Genomic DNA, 24914 nt, shown 5'->3' on the forward strand with positions numbered 1-24914 from the left:
TTTGTTTAACTGTGACAATTTTAGATAGTTTTTGGCATGCTCAAAGGTACAGAGACTTTTGTGGATGAGTAAAAAATAACTTGTATATTGTTTATTCCACTTTGACTAAGTCTTGGGTGACATTATTAATTTCTTGTAAAATTGGCATGTTTATACATAATATCATGTTATGGGAAAGGAAAATAATGTTAAAGTTTGCCTCCCTGGAGGGAGTGGGGTTAAAGAAGAGTGTAGCAAACAATTATTTATGGATAGTTTAGCATGAATATAATTTTCATGGCTCTTAATCTGATGATGGAAAGATTCTTTAGTTATTTATTTTGATTAGCAGTGGCATTAATGCTAACTTTCTGGTGATCTTAAGCTTTCTAATATCTAACATTTAAATTTGTCCATAAAGATGTTTAAAGAGCATCTTAAACATGGAACCATATTTTGGTGAAGAAAAACTATTACCATTATTTCATGGGGATGCTCTTCCTATAAGGGGAGCTGGCAAAGAGATTTTTTTTTTTTTCTTTTTAAATTCAGATGCTGAAAGAAGCTCCTCTGAACAATGAATCTTATCGTTCCTATTAAGGCAGAAGAGAAGCGAGGTTTGCATACTCAAGTCCTTCCCTGGTGCTTACATCCATAATAGGACACACACATCTGGTAGAGCTGTTATGGAACATACAGACAGACCAGAAGAGTCTAAAAATCCAGCCAACATCTAATGCCAGAATCCAAATGATGAGCACAATGCGGAGTGTCTATCTATCTGGTCAACAAAAACACACCCTCCAGAAAGTAGTAATATTCTGTGTCCAAACACAACAACAACCCAACTCAAAGCCACACGCCACCTTACCCTCCATGGCACTATGCAAAGATAGTAGCCTTTCCACAAGGATGTAAGGAAATTATCATTTTGTTGCAAGGGAAGAAGGAAAAGATGATGAGGCCACTACCTTTGTCATCAAGGTTAAATAATGGCTATAATCCGCTTCAAAATTCTTAGAGGAAATTACCCAAACATGGGGAAAGAGGCTACCAAATTGGTCAGTAGTTTTAGACCAGTGATTCTAGTCAAGAATTATTCCCAAAACACAAATCTTAGTTTAAACTCTTATTGTGGAATGTGAAAAATATTTTAATTTTTACATATAGTTACCACCTTCATATTTAGTAGTATACTGAGTTATTAAGGTTTACCAAAATTTGGCATACATAGTAAAAAATAGCATGTTCCTCAAGTTCTTGTAGAAAGTGGGAATAGGTAAATTGAATGGGCTACTGGATCTTTTACCAGAATAAATGGTTGAAAAAACTCTTTGCAAACTCCTAATTTTGATGGGTTTTTGGTGATTAGTCAGTATCTCCCCAAGCTAAGCATGTGTATCTCTCAAATTTTTTGAAGGATACACCTGGATTATAAGGTTCATTCCAACATGCTACACTGGGGACCTTGAACCTCATTCAATATGTAATAGTGAAGCAGCTGAGAAAAAATGGAAGTCAAGATGTACTTTTCAAAATATTATAAACTGTGGATTTTCTAGAGGAGTTCTAGAAAAATGTAAGTAATTTACCAAGAAAGGTCTTACTAGGCCATGTCAAAAAGGCTGTGGGGCAATTTTGAAGCCTCTACTTTAGCACAAAATTAGCACCCACCCCACACCACCCCAACCGCTTGATCATTAAATATGTCATACAAAAAGACTTCTTCCGTCTGATCTTGGAACTGCTTAGTGGAATTTTGTCCATAGAAGTTAAATTGAAAAAATGACCCTCATCTCTACTGCCTTCTATTAGGAAAAGCCATCCTGTCACTGACGGATTCTTTCAACACTGCCTAAGACCCAAGCATACAGGATGTGTCTCCAGTAGTTCAGAGACATAATGAGTGCCCCTCACCCTCATCCTTAAAAGGCATCAGGTACAGTATCCAGTCACATTGCAGCAAAAGGGAAATCTCACTGTCAAGGTTCGCCCAAGCTGATACATTGGATGTATCAAAAATGGTGGCGTTTAGAACTTGCTCTAAAAATAATGTGCTTGGATATCAGCCACCATCTTAAGGCTCTTCCTCTCCAGGCCCTCTCCCCATAAATATCCAACGTGGCTGTCAGTAAGTGTAGCCTGAAAATAAAATCCCCTCACTCCACCAAGAAATAGATCCAAACTTAGAGTGTGTGCTGAAAATATTCATGATGAAATCATAATCCTATATTTATAGTCTTTTGGATTGTGTATGAAATTCTGTTTCCCATGGTGTTTTTCGTTGAAAGGGCCAGACGTGGAGAAGGATGCCCGAGAGAACATTAGCCTCAAGGAAGTGCTGTTTATCCTCATTTTGAACTGGGTGGTTGTGACATCTTCCCTTCTCCCTGAGCCCGACCCATGGCCCGAGAGTCAGCTCTCCTCCCCCACCCCTTCCCAGATGGTCCCTGGTTTGAGGGTCCTGTCTTGTCATTCAGGAAGAGTGAACTGGACTTTCGAGTAGCAAGTGGAGTGGGTGCCTAAGATTATTCCCCCTTCCTTCTGACCTTTCCTGTCCTCTAGACTTCCTCCCCGTTTTCACTGAGGGAGATGGTGTGGATCTTAATGGTTGGAACTTGATGGATCTCTCCATGGCTGGGGGTTGAGGGCCCCATGCAGCAGCACACCTGCAAAAAGCTTTTACTTCTCACCCGGGCTGTGGTGCAGGCTGATTGGTCTTTGGGTACTGTAATCCTGGCGGCTCCACGGGGCAGGGAAGAGAAAAACTTCCATTCACAGACCCCGTCCGTCTTGGAGATCTTATAGAAGGTCTCGCCTGAGCCCACGGGGATGCGTACAAGGTCCTTGTGTTGCCCCTGCAGCGCATGGCTGGGTGGGTGCAGGGTATAGCCCAGGGCACGTTTGGAAGGCTGCTTTCTGCGGAGACACTGCATTCGCAAGACGTTCTGAAAGGCCTTTTTAAACTCTTGACTGGAGCATGGGTATATAATGGGATTGATGCAGCTGTTTAGGTATCCGAGCCAAAATGTGATTTTGAAAACTGTTTCTGAGGGCTTGAAATCAGGGAAGAAAGACCCTGGAAGAAAACACAAAGATTCATACATGTTATTTGCAAGCCAACAGGCCAACCGGCTAGGAAAACCAGCCAACGACAAACATCCTTTTGTCTATTTTAAAAGTTTCAGATGATTCCAAACGCATTTGAGTTTCTCACATTTGACTGACTGGCCCCTACGAATGTAATCTCTTTGTAATAGCCTCCAAGACCATTCTCACTGATCTCCGTGTGCAACATTAATTACAGGAGCAGACCCAATGGATAGGGCTGCACTGGTTGTCAGCAGTAAAACAGCCTTGATGTTTGCTGTGAATCTTTAAATAATGAAAACATGAAATTTAGGCTGAGTCTACATATGCAATTGTTTTGCTTGAATTTAAAAATAAGTTGGAATTCATTCAAATAATCCACATAAAATGCGGTTATCTGAATATTCCCTTTTTTCTTTAAAGCAATGTAATATTGACTGCCTAATAATTATGAATTTCTTCTCTCCTGAATATTGGAATTGTATATTTTAATGAGAATCCCAAATCTATAAAATACTGGCTTTGCTAACTTTTGGCCAGTGATTTTCAATTACATTGTAAGAATAATCCCCTACTTATGATGTTTCGACTTTACAATGGTGTGAAAATGATACACATTCAGCAGAAAACACACTTCGAATTTTGAAGTTTGATCATCTTCCGGGCTAGTGATATGTGGTACGTTACTCTCTCGTGACGCTGCGCAGTGGCAGCGAATGATTTTCCCCAATTGTAGGCTAATGTGAGTGTTCTGAACACACGTAAGGTAGGCTAGACTAAGCTCTGATGTTCAGTAGGTTAGGCGTAGTAAATGCATTTTTGATTTATGACTTCTGCAACTTAGGTTTATCAGGACGTAACCCCATTGTAAGTTGAGGAGCATCTGTATTTTCCTTTGATGATGCCTTTTGATGTTCCAGTGTACTCCTCTGCTCAACATACTCCAATGGCTGCCGAGTGCTTATAAAATGCTTGTCATTTGCTTGATAATCAGGGTCCTCCACAGAACTCAGCCTCATCTAGCTTCCTAACATTCATACTTTTACTTTAACCAGACTCACTACAAACTTTTCTCCAAGTTGTTGCTCTTTTTTTTTTTTTTCTTTTTTTCTTTTTGTCCTCTTGAGTCGGGTCCCGAATTTCTCACTGGATGTCCTTCCTCATGTAGGGACATCTGGCCCCTCTACCACATCTGGCACTTTGTCTCTTTTATTTTTGTCTCTTTTAGATGAAAAGGCTCCTAGGAGTTGGACATAGTATTTTGTTTTGTTTTTAAAGTTCTAAAGATTTTAAAGCTTCATGATCCCATAAAACCTGCAAGAGTTCTTTAGGGCATCATGAGGGTGATGGTGGTGGTTCGTGTAATAATAATGTAATAATAGGTATAAATTATTGAGCATTTTCAAATGGCCAGCATTGTGTTAAGTGCTTTTCATGCATTGCTTCATTCCCTCATCACAACCCTAGAAGATATATACTGTGTATCCCCATTTTACAGATGAGGAAAATGGGACTTAAGGAGTTTAATAATTTGCCAAGAACAATCAGCCTGTAAGAATGAAGCTGGGTTCAAACCCACTTGTGCCTGGCTGCGGATCCTGTACTGCACCCTCTAACTCTGAACTTGCCAAGAATTGGCACCACTGGCTGTCTGGTTTCTCTACTGCTGTGCAGAGCTTACTGCTAAATTGTCAGAGACAAAATTAAATCCTGATTTAGACAAGAGAGGCAAAGCAGTATTGAATTGCTTATTCAGAAATTGCTAGAAATTTCCTAACATAAAAATGCACAGTGACTTTTTTTTGGACTTAGTTGATCTGTACCCAAACAGTTTTGAATGATTGAAAAAGAAAATCAGAAGAACATATTTCATGACACATGAAAAATGATATGAAGTTCAAATTTCAGTGTTTTCTAAGTTGTCATTGCAGTTTTGATTTACTCTTCCACTGAAAAATTATCAATAGATATTTTGTTGTGTCTATATATTTTAGTCATTCTACTTTCAGTATAGTTTTATCAATTTTTTTCAGTCATATAAAAATGTAAAAATCATTCTTGATTCATAGGCCATACCAAATAAAAAGAGGTGGGTTGGATTTGACCCATGGGCCATAGTGTGCTAACACCTAAAATAGTATTAATTCCTCAATTTAAGGGAAATTTTCTTGAGAGAAGTCTTCATTCTATCCATTGATTATTATAAATGTTTATTATGAACAAGACAAAGGTGTCTAAAATTAAAATTAATAAACAATGTTCTACAAGCCTAAGTCAATGCAACGACAGGAAAAATAACAAGAGATAATGATGGAAAAGACAACTTATTATTCTTTGTATACTGTATACTAATGATTTGTTACCTGGAAAACAGATGGTGTATTTTATATTAAAAATAAATCATATTTCCTAGCTTTGACTACTAAAAAGACCTGGAAATAATGATCGATGCAGTTGTAATAAATCGCCCAGTAGATCTTGTTCTCTGAATAGTGTTTCCCACTAAAAGGAACTAAGGATTCTTGGGGAGAAACAGCTGATTCCAGGTAAGGGCAGACAAACAGATAAAAACAGACACAAGTAGGGTAGTCATGAGAGACTGTGTGATCGCATCTACAGGACTCGAGAGCTATCCTAAAGAAGTTACCATTGGCTTAAGCTGCCACAGCTTGAGGCTCAGTAAGGGTCTAAGAAGTATTAATGATCACAGTAAGGATTACTAATGTGTTTCAATCAGACGTTTTAATGATCCTGGAGGTGGTGTGGGGTTCGATCCTCATTGATTACCTTTGAAGGAACCTAAATAACCACTCTATTATTTTTAAAATGGTAAATAAGTAGAAAATCAAGCATTTATTCTTCTTTTCTTGTAAAATCTATATTTCAGTTAGTCAAATAGTTTATGAGTGGAATTTGTTCCTTATAGATGTTTACCAGCTAATAATAAATGAAGATAGAATGGCAGATGTTACCATTTCGCAATCCTAATTAATGAAGCAAATTGACAAATCTAGGCAATGGTCATCATCATTGATATCATAAAAAGAAAGTCAATACAACATTATATACCTCCTGATGAAAGTATACGCTATCTAAACATTAATTGTAAAACAAACAAACAAATATCTATCTGATGAAGACTTCTGGATCTAATGACCAATTTCTAAGAAATACATAGAGAAAAGGAACATATTAAATGACACCAACAGGATGAAGTCAGAAAAATACAGACTGGAAAACTGCTTAAACAAAATAAAAATTTCAAGGAAAATTGAAAAAGAGAAAGAGAGAGAGAGAGAGAGAGAGAGAGAGAGAGAGAGAGAGAGAGAGAGAGAGAGAGAGGAAGTGAGAAGTTGTAGAGTAAAAAAGACTTAAGAGATATAAAACCAACTATAATGCATGGACCTTATTTAGATCTCAATTTGAACAAAAAGATTCTAAAAGTATTGTAAGAAAATTGGAGAAATGTGAACACTGACTGGATATTTGATAAGTAATTATTATTGACATTTTGTCTTAGAAATGATAATGGTTGTGGTTTCAAAAAAGAGTGTTGTTTAGAGGTACATAGTGAAATATTTACAGATGCAGTGACGTGTTGTCTAGAATTTGCTTCAAAAGAGTCTGCATGGAGTGGGGAATTTGAATAAAAGAAAACTGTCTCCATAGCTACTTACAATTGTTCAAATTATGTGCTAGATATATCAGCCTCATTACACTATTCTCTCCACTTTTGTGTATATTTGGTACTCTCCATAATAAAAATTAAAAAGATGAAAGCATATAACTTATAAAAAACAGTTTACTTATTACTTAAAACTCTCTTAAGTAAGTTTGCTCTTTAATTCATCCTGCTTGAAGACCGAACGCTTTTGGAACTGTGAGGGACCCAAAGTCCCTCCTTTGTTCCGACCTCCTGGATCCATTTTGAGCCAAGACTCCACCAGAGATTCACAGCATAGAATGCCATGGAGACGTCAGAGGAGACCGGCAGTGAGGCAGGAAAGCATTCATGGAGGACAGACTCAAGGACAAATATACCCCTCCCGTGGTCTCAGACTGGACACGTGGACTTATGAGACAAGGGAAGGGAAGGCGTTTCGAGTGAAGGAAAAAGTAAGATCACAATGAACCTGGGTGGAAACATGATTAAATGAGAAAGAGTGGGCCCAGTTGAAAAGAGGCCCCGGAAATCAGGCAAAGGCATTTAATTTGATTCCACGATAATGCAGCAGTCTCTGCACTGTGTGATCACAGAAAACTCTTGGATACAGTCTTGTTTTTAAGGCAGGTATGTTCAAGGTCTATTGGACAGGTTTATTCACTCACCGAGCAAATATTTATAGAGATGAGACTAGAATCAAATGTGGAATAGAGTCACATTAGAGCATCAGTTCTCAAAGCGCTCTTCCAAAGGGGCTTGCAAAGTGGAAAACATATTCATTATAATACCAAGACATTATTTGCCTTGTCACTCTCATCCTCTCACAACAATATGGTAGAATGTTCCAGAGATGATACGATGTGTGTTATTCTGACAGATTGAATGCAGAGGTAGATATAAGGGGCCAACTGTCTTTTATAGCCAGATATAAAAGAGATTTGCAAAACTGTAAAACAATATTACTCTTTTCACTTTTTCTTTTCTGTTTGGAAATATAGTTCCTTTGCACAAAAGTATATTATTTCTGTCAACATGTAATGGCTTTATTATTGTCACTTAAAAAAATAAGTATTTAAAAAATTTCTGAGTTTTAATTTCTAACATGATAATATCAACAGATGTAATCCGCATAAACAAAAACTCTTTAGGGGTGCCAATAATTTTTAAGAGTGTAAAGGAGGCCTGAGACCAAAAAATATGAGAATATTTACTAAGCATTTGAGTATTTACTAAGGATATGGAGAAAAAAAAGGGGGCTCAAGGGGAATTTCAAGGGAAAAGTGGTCAAGACATAGTGATTACTTCAATAAATAATCATTAAGCAGTCACAGTCCAAGGTACTGAAATGGAACAGAAAGAATAAAAGATGTCTCCAGGCTGTCAAGGTGGCCGTCTGATTCAAAGTTAGACACAAAATGTCATCTGCATTGACAAGTAAATTAGTTTTGAATGACTTGTAGTGATGCTCCAAATTACGAGACCTGATAATTAATTTTGCGAACTTGTTGCGACAATTTTGCTGACCTTTTTTGATATCAGAGGGATTATTCATTATGAATTTGTACCAACTGGACAAACAGCTAACCAAGATTACTATTTGGAAGTGCTTAAAAGGCTGTGTGAAAAAGTTAGACGACCTGCATTTTCCGCCAACAATTCATGCCTCTTGCATCACGACATTGCACCAGCTCACACAGCACTGTCTGTGAGGGAGTTTTTAGCCACTAAACAAATAACTATATTGGAACACCCTCCCTACTCACCTGATCTGGCCCCCAATGACTTCTTTCTTTACCTGAAGACAAAGGAAATATTGAAAGGAAGACATTTTGATGACATGCAGTGCATCAAGTGTAATACGATGACAGCTCTGATGGCCATTCCAGAAAAAGAGTTCCAAAACTGCTTTGAAGGGTGGACTAGGTGCTGGTGTCAGTGCATAGCTACCCAAGGGGAGTACTTCGAAGGTGACTATAGTGACATTCAGCAATGAGGTATATAGCACTTTTTCTAGGATAAGTTCACGAACTTAATTGTCAGAACTTCGTATCTTCTCTTTTAGCTGAGTGGATAAGTAAAGGTTTGACCCTCTCTCACTCAGAAAAGCATAGCTCTATTAACTCATATGTCAAGACTATGTTCTCAAAAGGACTCTTAATATAGTAAACAGATCCAAACATACTCACCCCTTGGCTTACATAAGTCATAAACATTGTCAACTCTCACCTACCTTCTGCTTATTCTCATTTACTTTTGTTCTGAGGACATTTTTCATTCTCAAAATATTTCTCCAGACAGAGATAATAACTCAGTTATCTTGACATGTCATTTAATATGTGTATAGGGAAAGCCCAACTGATTTGACTGTCTGGAGTCTAATGAAAAACAGAACTAGGATGGTATCTGCCTGAAAAAAAAGACACAAAGCTTATTAAATATTCTAAAGTTTACAAAAAGGATACTTCGGGGGTTATGTAGATTACCATTCTTCAATACCCAAATGAAAGATTACTTTTCAAAGAAACTTTGTCAAAACACTACTCACCCACCACCACCCCCACGTCAAAACTAAGTACCCTCCTTGTGCTCCTCTGAGCATTTTGATTTTTATTTTATGGCATTTGTTAACCTCTGGTAGATGACAGTTTGTTATGCTTTCTGCTTTATCTCCCTGCCCAGGGAGATCCTTCAGAGAAGGTATTTTACTTTTCTCATATTTGATTCCCAATGACTTACATGGTGCCAAGTTTCAATAATGGAATTTGATTAGCTAAAAACATCCTGAGAGTTATCTACGTTGCATTTGTTTCTTTAATTACGTAGTTGTTCAAAAATTTATTACTGGATTCCAACCATTTCATAGTCATAGGTATCAACATAGCATCGTGTTGTGAAGAATCATAGATAGAACTGGACACAATCTAGGAGGCACTTGTTTTTAGGCATTTAGGTTCTGATCCTTGACAGAAGAAAATGTGGGAAATATGCTCCACATTCGCCCTGGCTTTCTCCCAGAGGGTATTTTCTAAACTGTGGTGTAGGGAAGTGAAGCTCAAATAGAGAGCATCTCTCTAGGCAGAGGAAACAGGTTATTACTCAAGGATACTGAGATGGATGCAATCTGCAAGGCAGGGTCCAGACAGAAGAAAGCTGTGCAGGGGAAATCCCAGCAATTTGCAGATGGGTCCCCTTAAATCTATGGCCAAATAGTTAGCTGTGCACGCGTAGGGTAGGTGCCTGTAAGAAGATTGGCAGGCAGATCCATTTGATTTTGGTGAGTTGGTTTAAGCTTTGTCATTGCTTCTAGGGCTAGAGTAGCCTTGCTCCTAAGTTATGCTTTTCGGGGGTTTCAGCTGAACCCAGATTATAGAACAAAGTCTCCACTCTAACTGGTTTCATCTTTAATGTGTCTGCGTATGTGTGATCACTGAATCTCTGTTGAGCCTAGGGATGATAAGTGAATATTTTGGACTTTATACCAATAAATAAAACAATCTAGCTGAAATGCATAAATCTTGAGATAGACAAGTTTTCAAACTTGATGTATAAAGAAATAGAACATTAGAATATATCAATTTATATGGAAATATTAATAATCTAAAATTGCCAATAAAACGTGGAAAAAAACAAAGTTGGATGAGTTATACCACCTAACTTCACGACTTACTACTAAGGTACTGTAATCAAAACAGTATTGTATAAGTGTAAGCATAGACTAATAGATAAATGGAAGAGAACAGAGACTCCAGAAATCAACCACACACATGCAATCAACTGATTTTCAACAAAGGTACACACAATTCAATGAGAGAAAAGAAAGTCTTTTCAACAAACGGAGCCGGAATAATTGGATATCTATGTGGAAAAAAAGATGAACCTCGATTTTACCTTACACCATACACAAAAAATAATTTGATATAGATTATGAACCTAAACATAAAATCGAAAAGTATAAAGATTTTAGAGAACAGCAGCAAAATACCTTTGTGATCTTAGAGTAGGGAAACATTTCATAGAAGGCTTAGAAAGCAATAACCATAAAAGCAGATAAATAAGTTTCATTAAAATTAAAGCTCCTACTCATCAAAAGATAAGATTAAGAAGACGAGGGCTGGTAAACACGTGAGACTTGCTTTCAAGATTAATTGAAATTGATGAATGTCATATTTTACATGTTTCTACTGGATCAAAATAAAATACCAGTTTTTATCATTGATGCCATATTCCTCATCTAATCTGTACGCAAGGTATTGCTTTTTTGTGTGTGTTCCCTTTGGCTAGGGACACACCACCCTACTCAGTAAACTGTCTCCTTTTTTCAGAAAAAAAAAAAAAAAGAAGGAAAAGAAAGGAAAATAAATAGACAAAATATAGCCTGGAGAAAATATATACAATATAAATGTCTGAGAAAATACTTGTATCCAGAATATATAAAGAAGCCCTAAAACTCAATAATAAGAAACAAAGAATGCAGTGAAAAATAGACAAAAGACTTGAACAGACACAACACAAGAAGATATATAACGGCTAATAAGTACATGACAAGATACTCAGTATAATTAGTCATCAGGAACATGCCATTTAAAAGCGTAGTGAGATACTACTGCACACCCACTACATTGACTATAATAAAGAAGACTGACAATACCAAATTTTGGTGGAGCAATCAGAATTTTCACACATTGCTAGTGGGAATGTAAAAACACTGGAAAACTGTGACAGCTTCTTATAGTGTTAAATTTATGTCTACCATATAACTCAGCAATTCTTCTCCTAGGTATTCCCTAAGAGAAAGAAAAATATATATTCACAAAAAAAGGTTAGTACATGAATGTTCAAAACCGTCATAATACACCCCAAACTGAAAATATGTCCATCAACAGGAAAATGAATGAATGAATTATGATATATTCACACAGTGGAAAACAGTCAGCTATGAAAAGGAGCAAGCTACTGATAATTGTAACAAGGATGAATCTCAAAAAACTTTATGCTGAGTGGAAATAAGCCAAGCACAAAACAGTATACGCTGTTTTGACATGAACTTTGAGAACAGGCAAAACTGATCTATGAAGATGAAAATTAATACTGAGATTTGACTAAGAAGATGAGGGATTCACTAAGAAGGGGGAGGAGGTGATGAAATACTCTATATTGCTATAGGGTATAATGACTTAAGATCGGAGTATTTTACTGTATGTAAATTATACCTTGAAACCAGAGAGTTACTCAAAATAAATAAACGTATTTAAAAATGGGAAAGGCTTGGAATAGACATTTCTTCAAAGAAGATACATAAATGGCCAATAAGATAAGCATCAAAAGATGCTCAACATTATTAGTCATCAGAGAAATGCAGATCAAAATCACAACAAGATACCATTTCACACCCACTAGGATGGCTATAATAGAAAAAATGGACAATAGCAAGTGTCAGTGAGGATGTGGAGAAATTGGAACTCTCATATATTGCTGGTAGGATTGTAAAATGGTATAGCCATTTTGGAAAACAGTTTGGCAGTTCCTTAAAAAGTTAAATGTAGTGTTACCCTATTATTCAGCAATTTCACTCCTAGGTATACACTTAAGATCATTGAAAATATGGCCACACAAAAACTTGTACATGAATGTTCATAGCACCATTATTCATAATAGCCAAACACATCCAATGGTAAAGGAATGTTTTAACAATGTTTCTGGATCATCTGGTTATCTATATGGAAAAAAAATGAACATTAACCTTTATCCACACCATACACAAAAATCAACTTAAAATGGGTCATAGGCCTAAGTATAAAACCTAAACCCATGAAATTTCCAGAAGAAAACATAGCAGGAAATTTTCGTTACCTTGGGGTAGGCAAAGGTTACTTAGAACACCAAAAGTATGAAACATAATTTTAAAAATTAATAAATTGGGCTTTATCAAAGTTAAAAAAACAAAAACTTTTGTTTTTAGAAGAGACTATTAAAATCAGACAAAGGGGATGTGTCCAGAATATACAAAGAAGTCTTATAATTCAATAATAAGACAATATATGTCCCAATAAACGTGCAAAAGATTTGAAGATACACTTTGCCACACAAGAAATAAATGGCCACTAAGCACATTAAAAGGTAATACACATTATAAGTCAACAGGAGAATATAAAGTAAAATCACAATGAGATACTATTGCACACCCATTACAATGTATAATAAGCTAAAACAAAACAAAACTGACCATAGTACATGTTCGTGAAGCAACCAGAAATCACATACACTGTTGGTAGGCATGTAATCACTTTGCCAAAGAATATTTTGAGAGTTAAAAATTTAAAGCACAGACCTGTCATATGACCCAGTCATTCTCTCCTAGATATTTATGCATGAGAAAGGAAAATACATGTCTACACGAATACTTATATATGGATGTGCAAAGCAGCTTTGGTTGTAATAGCCCCAAACTGGAAAGAGTTGAAATTTTCGCCAGTAGGTAAAAGTGTAAATAAATTATAATATACATATTAGCAATAAAAAGAAACAAACTATTGGTAAACACAGCATACTCGTAGATGCATCTAAAAATCATGGTGAATGAAAGGAAAAGGCAAAAAATAGCACGTACTGTCTGATACCATTCATGCAAGGTTCTAGAAATTGCAAGCTAAATATATAGTGATAGCAAACAGATCAGTGTTTTCCTGGGGACAGAAGTCCATGACCCCAGGGGCACCCAGAGTCATGCTCTGAATTCTGCTAACGTATGTCAGTTGTTCATTTAATGAACAAATAATCATACAAAGTGGAAAATCTTTAAACTGAAAGTTTGGGTTTTAATTCCAGAATGACCACTGACAAGTCATAACCTTTGTGTTGTCCCACAGGAACAGTATCTGATCCCTTAGAAGTTGATTGTATTAGAGATCAAATCAGATGATGTGTGAAAATAATAGCAATGATAAGGTCGGACAGAAATTTAATTTATTCTTATTGTTTATTGTTAACAGAGAGAAGCCATAAAATTGGTATTTCATAGATCACCACGGAGCATCAATCGCAAGTGGGCACTAAAATCAGCTTTGGAGACACACACACACACACACACACACAGAAACACACACACACACACACACACAGAAACACACACACACACACACACACACACACACACACACACCCCTCTGCCGGATTCCATAGATGTTGATTCTGGGGATTTGGGAAATGGCGCTGACATTTTTTTCTAACGCTGCTGGTGACGTGGATGCTCGTTTTAGGCTTAGGAATCAAATCCTGAGATTGTTAGATGTTACTTCATTGTGACCACTGAAAATGGGGGTCCCTTTTGCCTACTTCTTTCTTCAAGTCACCTCCCTTTGCCCAGGGCAGTGTCAGTTCATGCCTGTTGTCTCAGCAACATGATTTATAGTACTTTTGTTCTCTAAAGTATCATGGGCTGGACAACAAATTAACATTGAATTACTAGTTATTGGTTGGGGTCTACAAGGTGGGTATAAACCCACTTTAACGATGAGGCAAGTTGCTTGCTGTAGAGGGGAAATCAAGACCTAACACTTAAGGCCTTTTCATTAGGTGCCTAGTACTTTCTAAACGCTTTCCATGTATTTTCCCATTAATTTTCCCCAAATCCTAAGAGGTAAAATGTTATTACAGATGAGGAAACAGGCATGAGAGGCTAAGTAAGTTGACTGACACCATGGAAGAAGGAAATGGAAGGAGTGGATTTAAATTCCTGCAACCCAGCCCCGGAGCGCAAGCTCTCAGCCTCTACACCTCACCTCACCACAGGTGGCCACGTCCTTTTTGCTCAGAGAATGATCTGGCTTTTCTTCCTCTAAAGGAAGAAAGAAAATCTCTACCATACCCCTGCTCACCCCCACCATTCCTCTCCCCCCACCCCAAACATGACCTGCTGTGGGGAATTATTACTGTCCTATTTTTAACTAGGCTGCCATTCACTCAGCCTCCTAACTGTGTTTGTATCAAAACAATTTCCCCCATAGCCTTCCTTCAGATGCAGGAAAACAGCCCCCCGAAGCCGAGTGTTTACAGAAAGAGTTTATTTCTGAATTGAAAGCAGGATTTTGTTTTGCTTCTCCCTTGTAGTATGATAGATAAGAGGGTGTAAAACCTCTTTATCAAGTTAATGTAGTGGCCCTAGGTGGAGAAAAGGAGCACAATTGAAGTTTTATGTGGCTTCTGACTCAGTTTTAACCGAACGCAAATGCAATGCCAGAGCCTGATAAAAATAGAACCTGTGCTGTCCAGGCTCTTCTCCAGATGGTGCTTGGGAATCCAGATAGTAACTAACCACTGAGAAGGGGTGCTATTAATTAGTGGGACGATGTCATGTCTAAGTGGAGCTGCTGGTATTGCCAAAGAATCCTGGGTTATTCCCCGAGTCTCTCTGCTCTGGATTAACTGAGAGTTCCATCACTACATAAAGCTGCCACATGCCTTGAAGGATGAAATGAGAGAACACGTGCAGTTGGCCCTGGTTTGAAATGGCCTGAAGGAAAGTCCTGGAAAAGGAAAAAGAACAGGTCATGGATCCAGAGAAAGGAAAGTGACTTAAGAGGAGTAAAGGGAGAAACAGGCAGAGCCTACCAGCTCAGGTTACCAGAGTAGATGGGCAGGAGCAGACACTTGGGAGTGTGGGAGCGGGAGGATGGCCTGGGCTCAGATATGGGACTGAGAATCTGCCTCTTTACTGAGGGCTTGCAGGGCTTGACATTGCTTTTGTTCCTGATGTGGAACTTACGTAGGGGAAAATGCTACACAGATACATGTGTTCAGTGAATGAGCTTATAATTTCAGCAACCCTTGGCTCCCGTAACTGGGTGGATATCAGTATAAGAGGAGAGAGTAACTGAGTATTTATGGGATGATCTGAAGCATCTCAAGTAAGAAAGCAAGCCCTGATCCACACCCGCTCCCATTTTTCCCACGAATCCCCCAAATGAACTTTACACCAAAGCCACCTTGAATTACCATGAACTATGTCTTCTTGGCTTTCATGACTTGGATTATGTCATTCTCCCTGCCTGGCATATTCTTCCCTCTTCCCGCGTACGCCAGCCACTCTGGCCACATACTGAAAAACGGTTAGTCTCCAAGGCCCAGCATCCCTGAGAAGTGCTGTCTGATTATCCTAAGAACACTGAGGCCCCAACGGAAGCAATTTACTCAGTAGAGAAAACCAAACCAGTATCCTGATGTCTCAGCATCCATGAGCAAAGACACAGGAGGACTGTAAGATTGACAACTACTCATTTCTGTTTCCCAGTGAGCCATGCCCTCCTGCCCGAGGAGGCTAGACTGATACTTGCCTTGCAGCTTGTACTGGAGAACAGGGAGGAGCCCATGGAATAAGAGAGAGTAACCACTGGTGAAAACACAAAATCTTATTTCCTTTAGTGAAGGAATATAGTACAATTAAATTCAAATAAATCAGCATGTGTTAAGCTCCTACCTCCATTATACACGGGACTATCCATAGAGGGCAGGAGGAGTCTCTTCCCTTAAAGGGCTGAGAGATAGTCACAGCCACTGATTTAGCCTGATAAAATGCAAAATGAAGACAAAGGAGTGGCAAACCTCTGTAAGTGGCTCGCTGTATAATTTTTGCAAAGTCTCTTGAGCAATTCGGTCATCAGATTCGCTAGATAGTTAATGAAACTTCTTTCCTGGATTAATACAGGATTCGTACAGTCTGTTCTGTGTCTCAGCTTGCAACTTTTATCACAGCAGTGAAAAGAGGTTTTAAGAGGGAAGCTCTTCCGCTTGGGCTGCCCTTCCCTTGACCGAGCTCCACTGGCATGCTCACGTCTTCACTGTTAACTCTTAGTACTTTAAACTCGGAGGTCAGGTCAGTAAAGCCAAAATCTTGACCAGCTTGGGATGTGGTCATCTCAAGGACTGAAGCAATTTTTACAATAGAGTGGTCATACAAGTTCTAGTAATCCAGGCAAATTGCACTTTAGGTTAATTTCACGCTGCGTTTCTGAATTCCCCCTGCAGTTTCTACTGAATGTAATCATGATTGTAGATTTTTTTTTCTTGCTCCATCCTAAGAGTTGGTGACAGGCAACAAGCTTAAAACAGCCACCCTGTTTCACTCGGGAGAGAGGCTGCATGTGTACTCTAAATGAAACCATCTGTTAGAATCTTCCAGCAGCGTGGTAAGGAAGGAAATGGTGGAAAATCTTCCAAGAAGCTCAGTGAAAGGTAACTGAGTTTTTATGGGATGATTTGAAGCATCTCAAGTAAGAAGGCAAGCCCTTATCCATACCTGCTCCTAAGTTACCTTGGTGTGGTAGACCTGGCACGTTCCGACCTAACATACACCCAGAGATTTTTCCTTGCAGAAAATCAGTGAGTTCATTAGAGGGATGGCAAGGAGACTTTAGCAGAGACCAGACCCATATTTAAGGTCCACCTTCCAAACCTAACATACCCACACCCATACAATCATGGATGGCCAACACAGCTTTGTGTCTTGGATAGCAGGTTTAGCAATTATTTTTAACTATTATGTTTCCTACTTCGTGATCCTAAATAGTGTGAAAGTAAGATAAAAAGAGTTGACTTAATTTAAACTATGATTAAACAATTACTTGAAAAAGTACCCCAAACCAACCAATCAACCATGATTCACCTGGCATGACATTTCATTCTTTCATCATTTTCTCCGAACGTGCTTCTATGGTCAACCAGTTTTTGGAATTAACTCATATGAAAACATGGATTTAAAGAAAATGCTTTGAATCCATACGGGACATTCTACATCAAACACCAAATCAGCCAACAAACATAGACTCATTCTGGGGGCATTTACTTGTTCATCATCATTTTGTGTGAGGCCCGTGAGGAAGAAACAGAGATAGAAGGCTGATTCCTGCTTGTAGCAGACTCACCATCCAGCTGCCCAAAGACGAATGGGCCCTTACACCAATCTCTCTTCATCATTGCCACTAAACTCCAGTGCACACAGCGCCCACTCATAAAACTTTTCATCAACCCATGGGTGCAATTAAGTGGGGATCGACGCTCAACATTTTTACATTAAAAACATTTGAGATGTAACTTGAGATTGTAAAGTGTCCAAATCTTCAGTGTTCAGCTCAGTGGTTTTATACATACGTACGAGTATGTATAAACACAGGAAATTGCTACCCAGATTTGGATCCAGAACATTTCCAGCACCTTGGAAGGCCTCCCTCATGCCTGCTCTCAGTCAGTAGTCAACAAAGGTAACGACTATTTCAGCCTCTAACACTGCAGCTTAGTTTTACCTGTTTTTGAACTTCATAGACATGGAGCCATGCAGTTTGTACTCTTTTGTGCCTGCGTTTCTTCACTCAACATTATGTCTGTGTGATTCATTCATTTTGTTGTAGGTATCCCTAGTCTGTTTTGTATTTTTTATTGCTGTATAGTGTTCCACTGTAGGAATATGACACAATATATTTACCTAGTTAATAGGTGACAGACATTTGGATTGTTTCTTGTTGTTGGGATATTACAAATAAAACAGTTATGAACATTCTTATAAATATACATTTTGGCAGATATAAGCCTTTAAGAAAAAACAAAGATGTCTGATTTGATAAATTAGATATATTTTATGTATTTTATTTCTGGAAGAAGACAGTGTGGTCTATTGAAACGGGAAGCTGAGAAACTGGACTCCGATCAGATGAATCCAGAGGTAACCTCTGCAAAATCGTGTTCTTCTGCTTTTGATGCTCCCACTCCTCCCTCTTCTCCCACCCACTTCTGCCTTCATTCTTAGCAACGGCAACTCCTACTCACCCATTTTTGTTCGGGGGCTTTCTCCATACTTTCTCCACACTCCTTCAACTTATATCTACTGAGAAAAAAATTATAATCAAGTAACTAATACTTAGGTTTAAATCATAATGATACTACTTTCTCGATGATACATGCATATTAACAGGAAACACAGGAAACATAGTCTAACTACAGTTTTTAAGCATTAATTCCAACTATATCTTTACTACAAATTGCCAGCCAAAGGACATGTAATGGAATATTATACTTGCTTTAACAGTGAAATATACTAGAGAAAGGCATTTTTCAGTTAGAGTTTTAGAGTACTGAAAGCTGTCTGGGTGTTCTGAAAGATAAATATTTGCTTCCTCCTATTATATCCATGGTAGGCAATGTAGTCCAGGCCACCAAAGGAGCAGGTAAAATGATTTTCAGTGACATAACCAGAGTGAGGCTTTTTAAGGCAAGATTAGAAAGAAGGCAAAACAAATATTTGGCTCCCTTTGGTCTTTCCTTTCCCAAATCTACCCTTTCCAAACTTTCTGGCTCACTGATGCTATTCCTTACTAGAGGGGAACCTGTGACCTAAAGGGATTTTAACTACCCTTGCATCCATCCATCCATCCATCCATCCATCCATCCATCCATCCATCCTTCCATCCATCCATCTAGGCTGTGTTGACCAAATGATAATGGTGGTTATTTCTGGATTGTGGAATTTTAGATGGACTTTAACTCTTTTTTTGTATTTTTCTGAGTTGCTATCATTTTAATAATCCACACATCATCTCTACACAATAGTCATTGTCATTTAAAAATTGTTTTAAAAATTCAAATACATCTCTTTTCTTTTATCTCTTGAACTGAACTTTTAATGGATGTGATTCAGTGAAATCTAAATTAATAATGAGTGTCGTTTTTCAGATTATTAGAAAAATTTAAAAACCAGAGTTTCTCTATTGGATAGCATCTTCCTGTAATACAAACCTTTAATACTGGGGCTGCCACACACACAAAAAATGTATACACATGACTTGTATTCATCTTTTGTTATCAGTATATATTGAGTATTACAATTTTAATACAATTTTGTCCTCTCTTAAAATGTGTATACATTCTTTTTGGCGTCCTCTGTATTTGACTCATTTTAATTATTTAGAAAGGCATGCATTTTATTTTTTCTATTGGTTAACATCATCTAGACACATGGGCCAATAGGTCAAAAGTTTTTCACTACCAAATTTTCTTCAAGACATACTGAATTAAATTCTATGGTAAAAGATAGTAAAACAACACTCTTAAAGACAATTAAAGATCACATATAGGCTTCCATTTCTGAAAACAGAAAATAGCTAGCAAGGTAACAGATTTTAATAGCTACGTATCAATAAGTATATAAATGTAAAGACTAAACAAACAAAACACACAAATTATCAGATTGGTTTAAACGCAAGACCTAACTATATGCTGTTTATAAGAAACCAACTTTAAATATAAAGACAAAGGTATGTTAAGAGTAAAAGGGTAGAAAAAGATACACTAGGGAAATACTAATCAAAACAATGCTGGAGGAATTATAATATATTAATGTCAGAAAAAGTAGCTTTTGGCCAGGGATAAAGTGGGACATTACATAGTTCCTTTTTACAAAAGCTATTACAATCCTAAAGGTGTATCTATTTAATCGCAGAGCTTCAAAATACATAAGCAAAACTGATAGAAATAAAAGAAAAAGACAAATCCACAATTATAATTGGAGACGTCAACACTCCTCTTAAGTAAACAGAAAACAAGTAAGAATATAAAAGACACGGATAACACTTTCAAACTTGACCTAATTTATAAGAACTACCCAATAAAAGTAAAATATATATTCTTGTCAAGTGTGCATGGAACATTCCCAAAGATAGACTGTATTCTGGTCATTAAATAAACCTTAACAATTACAGAAGAATTGGAAATATACTACACATATTTACAGGCCATAATAGAATTGAAATAAACATGAATTACAGGAAGGTAACTGAAAAATATACAAATCTAACAACTCACTTATAACTCATGAACCAAAGAAGTAATGGCAGAGAATCTACAAACTCTTTTATCTGAAGGAAAATGAAAACATAACATGAAAAAGATGTGGTTGGAAGCTAGAGCAGTACTTAGAGAGAGCTACGGGTATTAAACACTGATAGGAAATTCTACAAACAACTCTGTGATTGTAACTTCAACCACTTAGATGACGTGGACAAATTCCTTGAAAAACACAAGCCACTAAACTTATCCAAGAAGAAATAAATACCCTAACTAGTCTTTACCTGCAAAAAAAACTCAATTTCCAGTGGAAAACCTTACAGCAAAGAAAAATCCAGGCCCAGATGACGTCAGTGGAAAATTCTATCCAACTTTTCAGTAGTAAATAGTATTAATTATACACAAACTCTTCCGAAGTAGAGAAGATAGAGACTAATTCCCAAGTTATTTTTTGAGGGGTCAGCATTATCCTGATACCAGATAAACACTCTCTCAGAAAGGACAACTACAGACAAATATCCCTCATGAACAAAGGCAGAAGGAGATAGGTGTCCCAGCCCAAGCCGAGGCTGAATTCACCCTTCCTCCACCTTTTTGTTCAATTCGGGCTTTCGATGGATTGGATGATTGATACCCATCTGCACTGGTGAGGTTGATATTCATTCCTCAGTCTACCAACGCAAATGCTGATCTCTTCTGGAGACACCCTCACAGACACACTCACAAGTGCTTTATGCTTTCTGAGCTATCTGAACATCCCATAACCCAGTCAAGTGGTCACATGAAATTAACCATCACAGATATATCATGGTTTTGTATGGAAAGAATCATTATTGCAAAGATAGCAATTCTCTCCAAATTAATCTATAATAAAAATGAACAGACTGTTTCATAGTGAAGGTGAGGGCCAAGAATAACCCAAAAAAATTTCAAACAGAAGAAGGAGGAAGAAGGAACTCAATTTCCTAAATATCACAGTATTATAAAGTTCTTATAAAATAAGCTAGTGCTACGTTGGTTTAAGAATGGACAAATAGATTAAGAGAAAAGAATGGAGACCTCAGAGACAGTCCCATTTATATATCATTTTAATGTATGACCAAGGCTGCATTACAGATGGTGGGGGGTGGGCCGGAGAACGATTCTTTGATAACCTGTCCTGATGACCGGTTATCTAAATGGGGGAAAAAGTTAAATTGGATTCCAATCTCATATCATACATAAAAATCAATTCCAGGTACATCAAAGGCCTTGTTTTATATTTACATACTACTGACTCATGAATGAGTTTCAAATGTATTATGCAAAGTGAAAGAAAGCAGATTCAAAAGGCTACATACTGTATGATTCCATTTTTATAACATTCTTGCAGTGGTGAAACTATAGAGACAGAAAATAGACCAGTAGTTGCCAGGGGCTGGGGGTGGGGAGGGAAGTTGACCACCGAGGAGCATGAAGAAAGTTTTGGGGATGATGGAACTTTTTAATGCCTTGATGATGCTGGGGTTACATAACTCTGTGTGTTTGTTAAAACTCACAGAACTGTGGAACAAAAAAGAATGAATTTTACCGTATATAAATTATACCTCAATATAATGCCTGCAGGGAACGTTCTATTAGAAAAGAATAACTAACCATTATTAATCTCTGTGTGTGCCTAGCACTGTAATTAGCGTTTCTATATTCATCCTTTCACTTAATTTTTCTACAATCATCTTATGAAACAGATACTATAATTATTAAGTGAAAAAGATTAGGAGAGACAGAATCATTTAGTTAAATGTTTAGTTAAAGTTGGTTAAATTATTTTTTAAAAATTCTTTAAATCTCTTCTCTAAGAGTAATTTCTTGATGAAATGTCCTTGATCTCCTTTGGCCTACAACTTCATATCCACTCAACTGGATAGTACAAACATTTCTCTCTCTGTTAGTCTTTTCACCATCTTCCCTAAAGTATATACCAAACATTCTCTGCTTCTCTGCTACCACCTATCACCTTACTGAGACAGGTTAGTTAGTATGGTTGCTAGGCAGACAGTGGGGTCCCTGATGGAATAAACAAAAAAGCCGCCATATCCTGAAACTCCAGGCCCTAGAATGTCTCCTTCACTCCAGGACAGAGACATGAGAATAAGCCTTGAGGTTAATAGATAATCTCAAATCCCTTCTGGCCGACAAAGGAGCAGATCTGATAGATAATGGGTTGGTTTGTTAATCCCTTCAGGATGAGCAAACAGATGAATTGTATTAGAAGGCTCCAGCCCCCTTCTCCAAGCAGGCAAGGGAAGATATAAAAGTAAAAACTTTTCCTTCAGTCACTGGGCACCCCCATTCGGGACCCCCTCCCGCTCGGGAGCTGCAACCTCTTCTCCTGCCTCTAATAAACTATCTTCCTTTACAACTCCCTGGTCCGTGTGTCCATTCTTCAGCCTCATGAGACACTATCCTGGCCCACACCCAGAGACTGCCGGCAGATCCAGCATCGTTTACATCATTTGGGGACTCACAGAAAAATATTCCTACATCACTACCAAATCATGCCCACCTGCACACACCAATACATGAACACTGTTACAAAAAAGAAATGGCTTCATTACACGGAGATTCTGGAAACATGCTGCTTCTATAAGTAATGGGTGTATAAAAAAGTAACAAGTGAACAAATGAAACAAATAGAAAACAAATTCGGAAATTCAGACAACAGAATAGTAGTTACCAGAGGGGAAAAGGTGGGAGGAAGGTGAATGGGGTCAAATAATATGGTGACAGTAGGAGACTAGACTTTGGATGGTGAGCACACAACGAAGTGTACAGCTGTAGTATCATAAAGTAGTACACCTGAACTTTATATAAAGTTAACCATTGTTAACCCAATAAAGCTAATAAAAAAGTTTTTTTTAAGCAAAACAGAAAGAAAAAGAACTGGTCAAAAAAATTTTAAAAATCAAAATTTATTTTGAGATAATTGTAGATTCACATACTATTGTAAGAAATCATACAGCGAGATCTCCTATCACCAGGTTTCCGCCAATGGAAACATCTTGCAAAACTGTGTACCATATTACAAGCAGGATATTGACATTGATACAGTCGAGATACAGAACACTTTCATCATTGTAAGGACACCCTTACTTCCCTCCCAGCTCAACTTTCTCCTTCACCTCTGGCTGCCACCAATCCGTTCTCCATTTCTATAATTTTGTCATTTCAAGAATGTTATGTAAATGGAGTCAAAGTATGAAATAATTTTGGGATTGGCTTTTTACCACTCAACATAATTCTCTGTAGATGCATCCAGAGAATGTTGTGTGTACCAATAGTGCCTTCCTTTTTAATGCTGAGTAGGGATGTATCACAGCGTGTTTAACCATTCATTCCCTGAAAAACATCTGGGCCGTTTCTGGTTGGGAGTTACTACACATAAAGTTGCTATAAATATTCCTGTACAGATTTTTGTGTGAGTATGGATTTTCACCTCTCTGGGATAAATGCCCAGAAATGCAATTACTGGGTTGTATGGTAGTTGCACAGTTAGATTTTTATGAAATTGTTGAACTTTTCCAAAGTGTTTGGATCATTTTACATGATCAGCAGCAATGTATGAGTGATCCAGTATCTTTGCATCATTGCCAGCATCTGATGTTGTCACTATTTTTTAAATTTAGCCATTCTGCAAGTTGTGTGATGCTATCTAATTGTTTTAATTTGCATTTCTATAATGGCTAATGATGCTGAACATCTTTCCATCTACTTATTTGCCATCTGTATATACTCTTTAGTGAAATGTCTGTTCATGTCGTCTGTCATGTTCTACTTGGATTGTTTTTTGTTTGTTTGCTTTTTACTGTTGAACTTTGAGAGTTCTTTATATATTCTAGACACCACTCTTTTATTGGAAATATGTTTTCAAATATTTTCTCCCATTATGTTACTTATCTTTTCATCCTCTTAACAGGGAGTTTAACTTTCAGATCTATTTACCTTTTTCTCAATTTATTTATTTATTTTTAAGATTTTTATTAAAATATAGCTAACATACAACATTATATTAGTTTCAGGGGTACACCATAGTTATTCAACATTTATATACCTAAAGAAGTGATCACCATGATAAGTCCAGCAACCATCTGACACCGTACCATGCTATCACAATATTATTGACTATATTCCCCATGCTGTACATTACATCCCCATGACTTATTTGTTTTATACTTGGAGACTTGAACCTCTTATTTCCCTTCACCTTTCCCCCCTTTTTAATTTTTCAATTATAGTTGACATTCCATATTATTTTATATTAATTTCAGGTGTACAGCATAGTGGTTAGACATTTGTGTAATTTACAAAATGATCT

At 37.4% G+C, this 24914-nt stretch overlaps 1 protein-coding gene across 3 annotated transcripts in view; it reads right to left on the bottom strand.

Annotated features, from left to right (window-relative positions):
• The window catches only part of ADRA1A (adrenoceptor alpha 1A), an 83834-nt gene that overhangs the window by 13084 nt on the left and 45836 nt on the right, over positions 1–24914 (bottom strand). Inside the window, exon 2 of one of the 3 annotated variants that reach the window (XM_019715005.3) lies at positions 2529–3058. In XM_019715005.3, coding sequence (XP_019570564.2) covers positions 2541–3058 — 518 coding nt within the window. In that variant the 3' untranslated portion in view covers positions 2529–2540. The remainder of the gene's footprint in view (positions 1–2528; positions 3059–24914) is intronic. The other 2 variants (XM_019715022.3, XM_019715015.3) reach the window with 2 other exon arrangements.

Source organism: Rhinolophus sinicus, chromosome 15 (assembly GCF_057876585.1).
Source record: "Rhinolophus sinicus isolate RSI-liver-muscle chromosome 15, RSI-T2T, whole genome shotgun sequence".
NCBI classification, from domain to species: domain Eukaryota; kingdom Metazoa; phylum Chordata; class Mammalia; order Chiroptera; family Rhinolophidae; genus Rhinolophus; species Rhinolophus sinicus.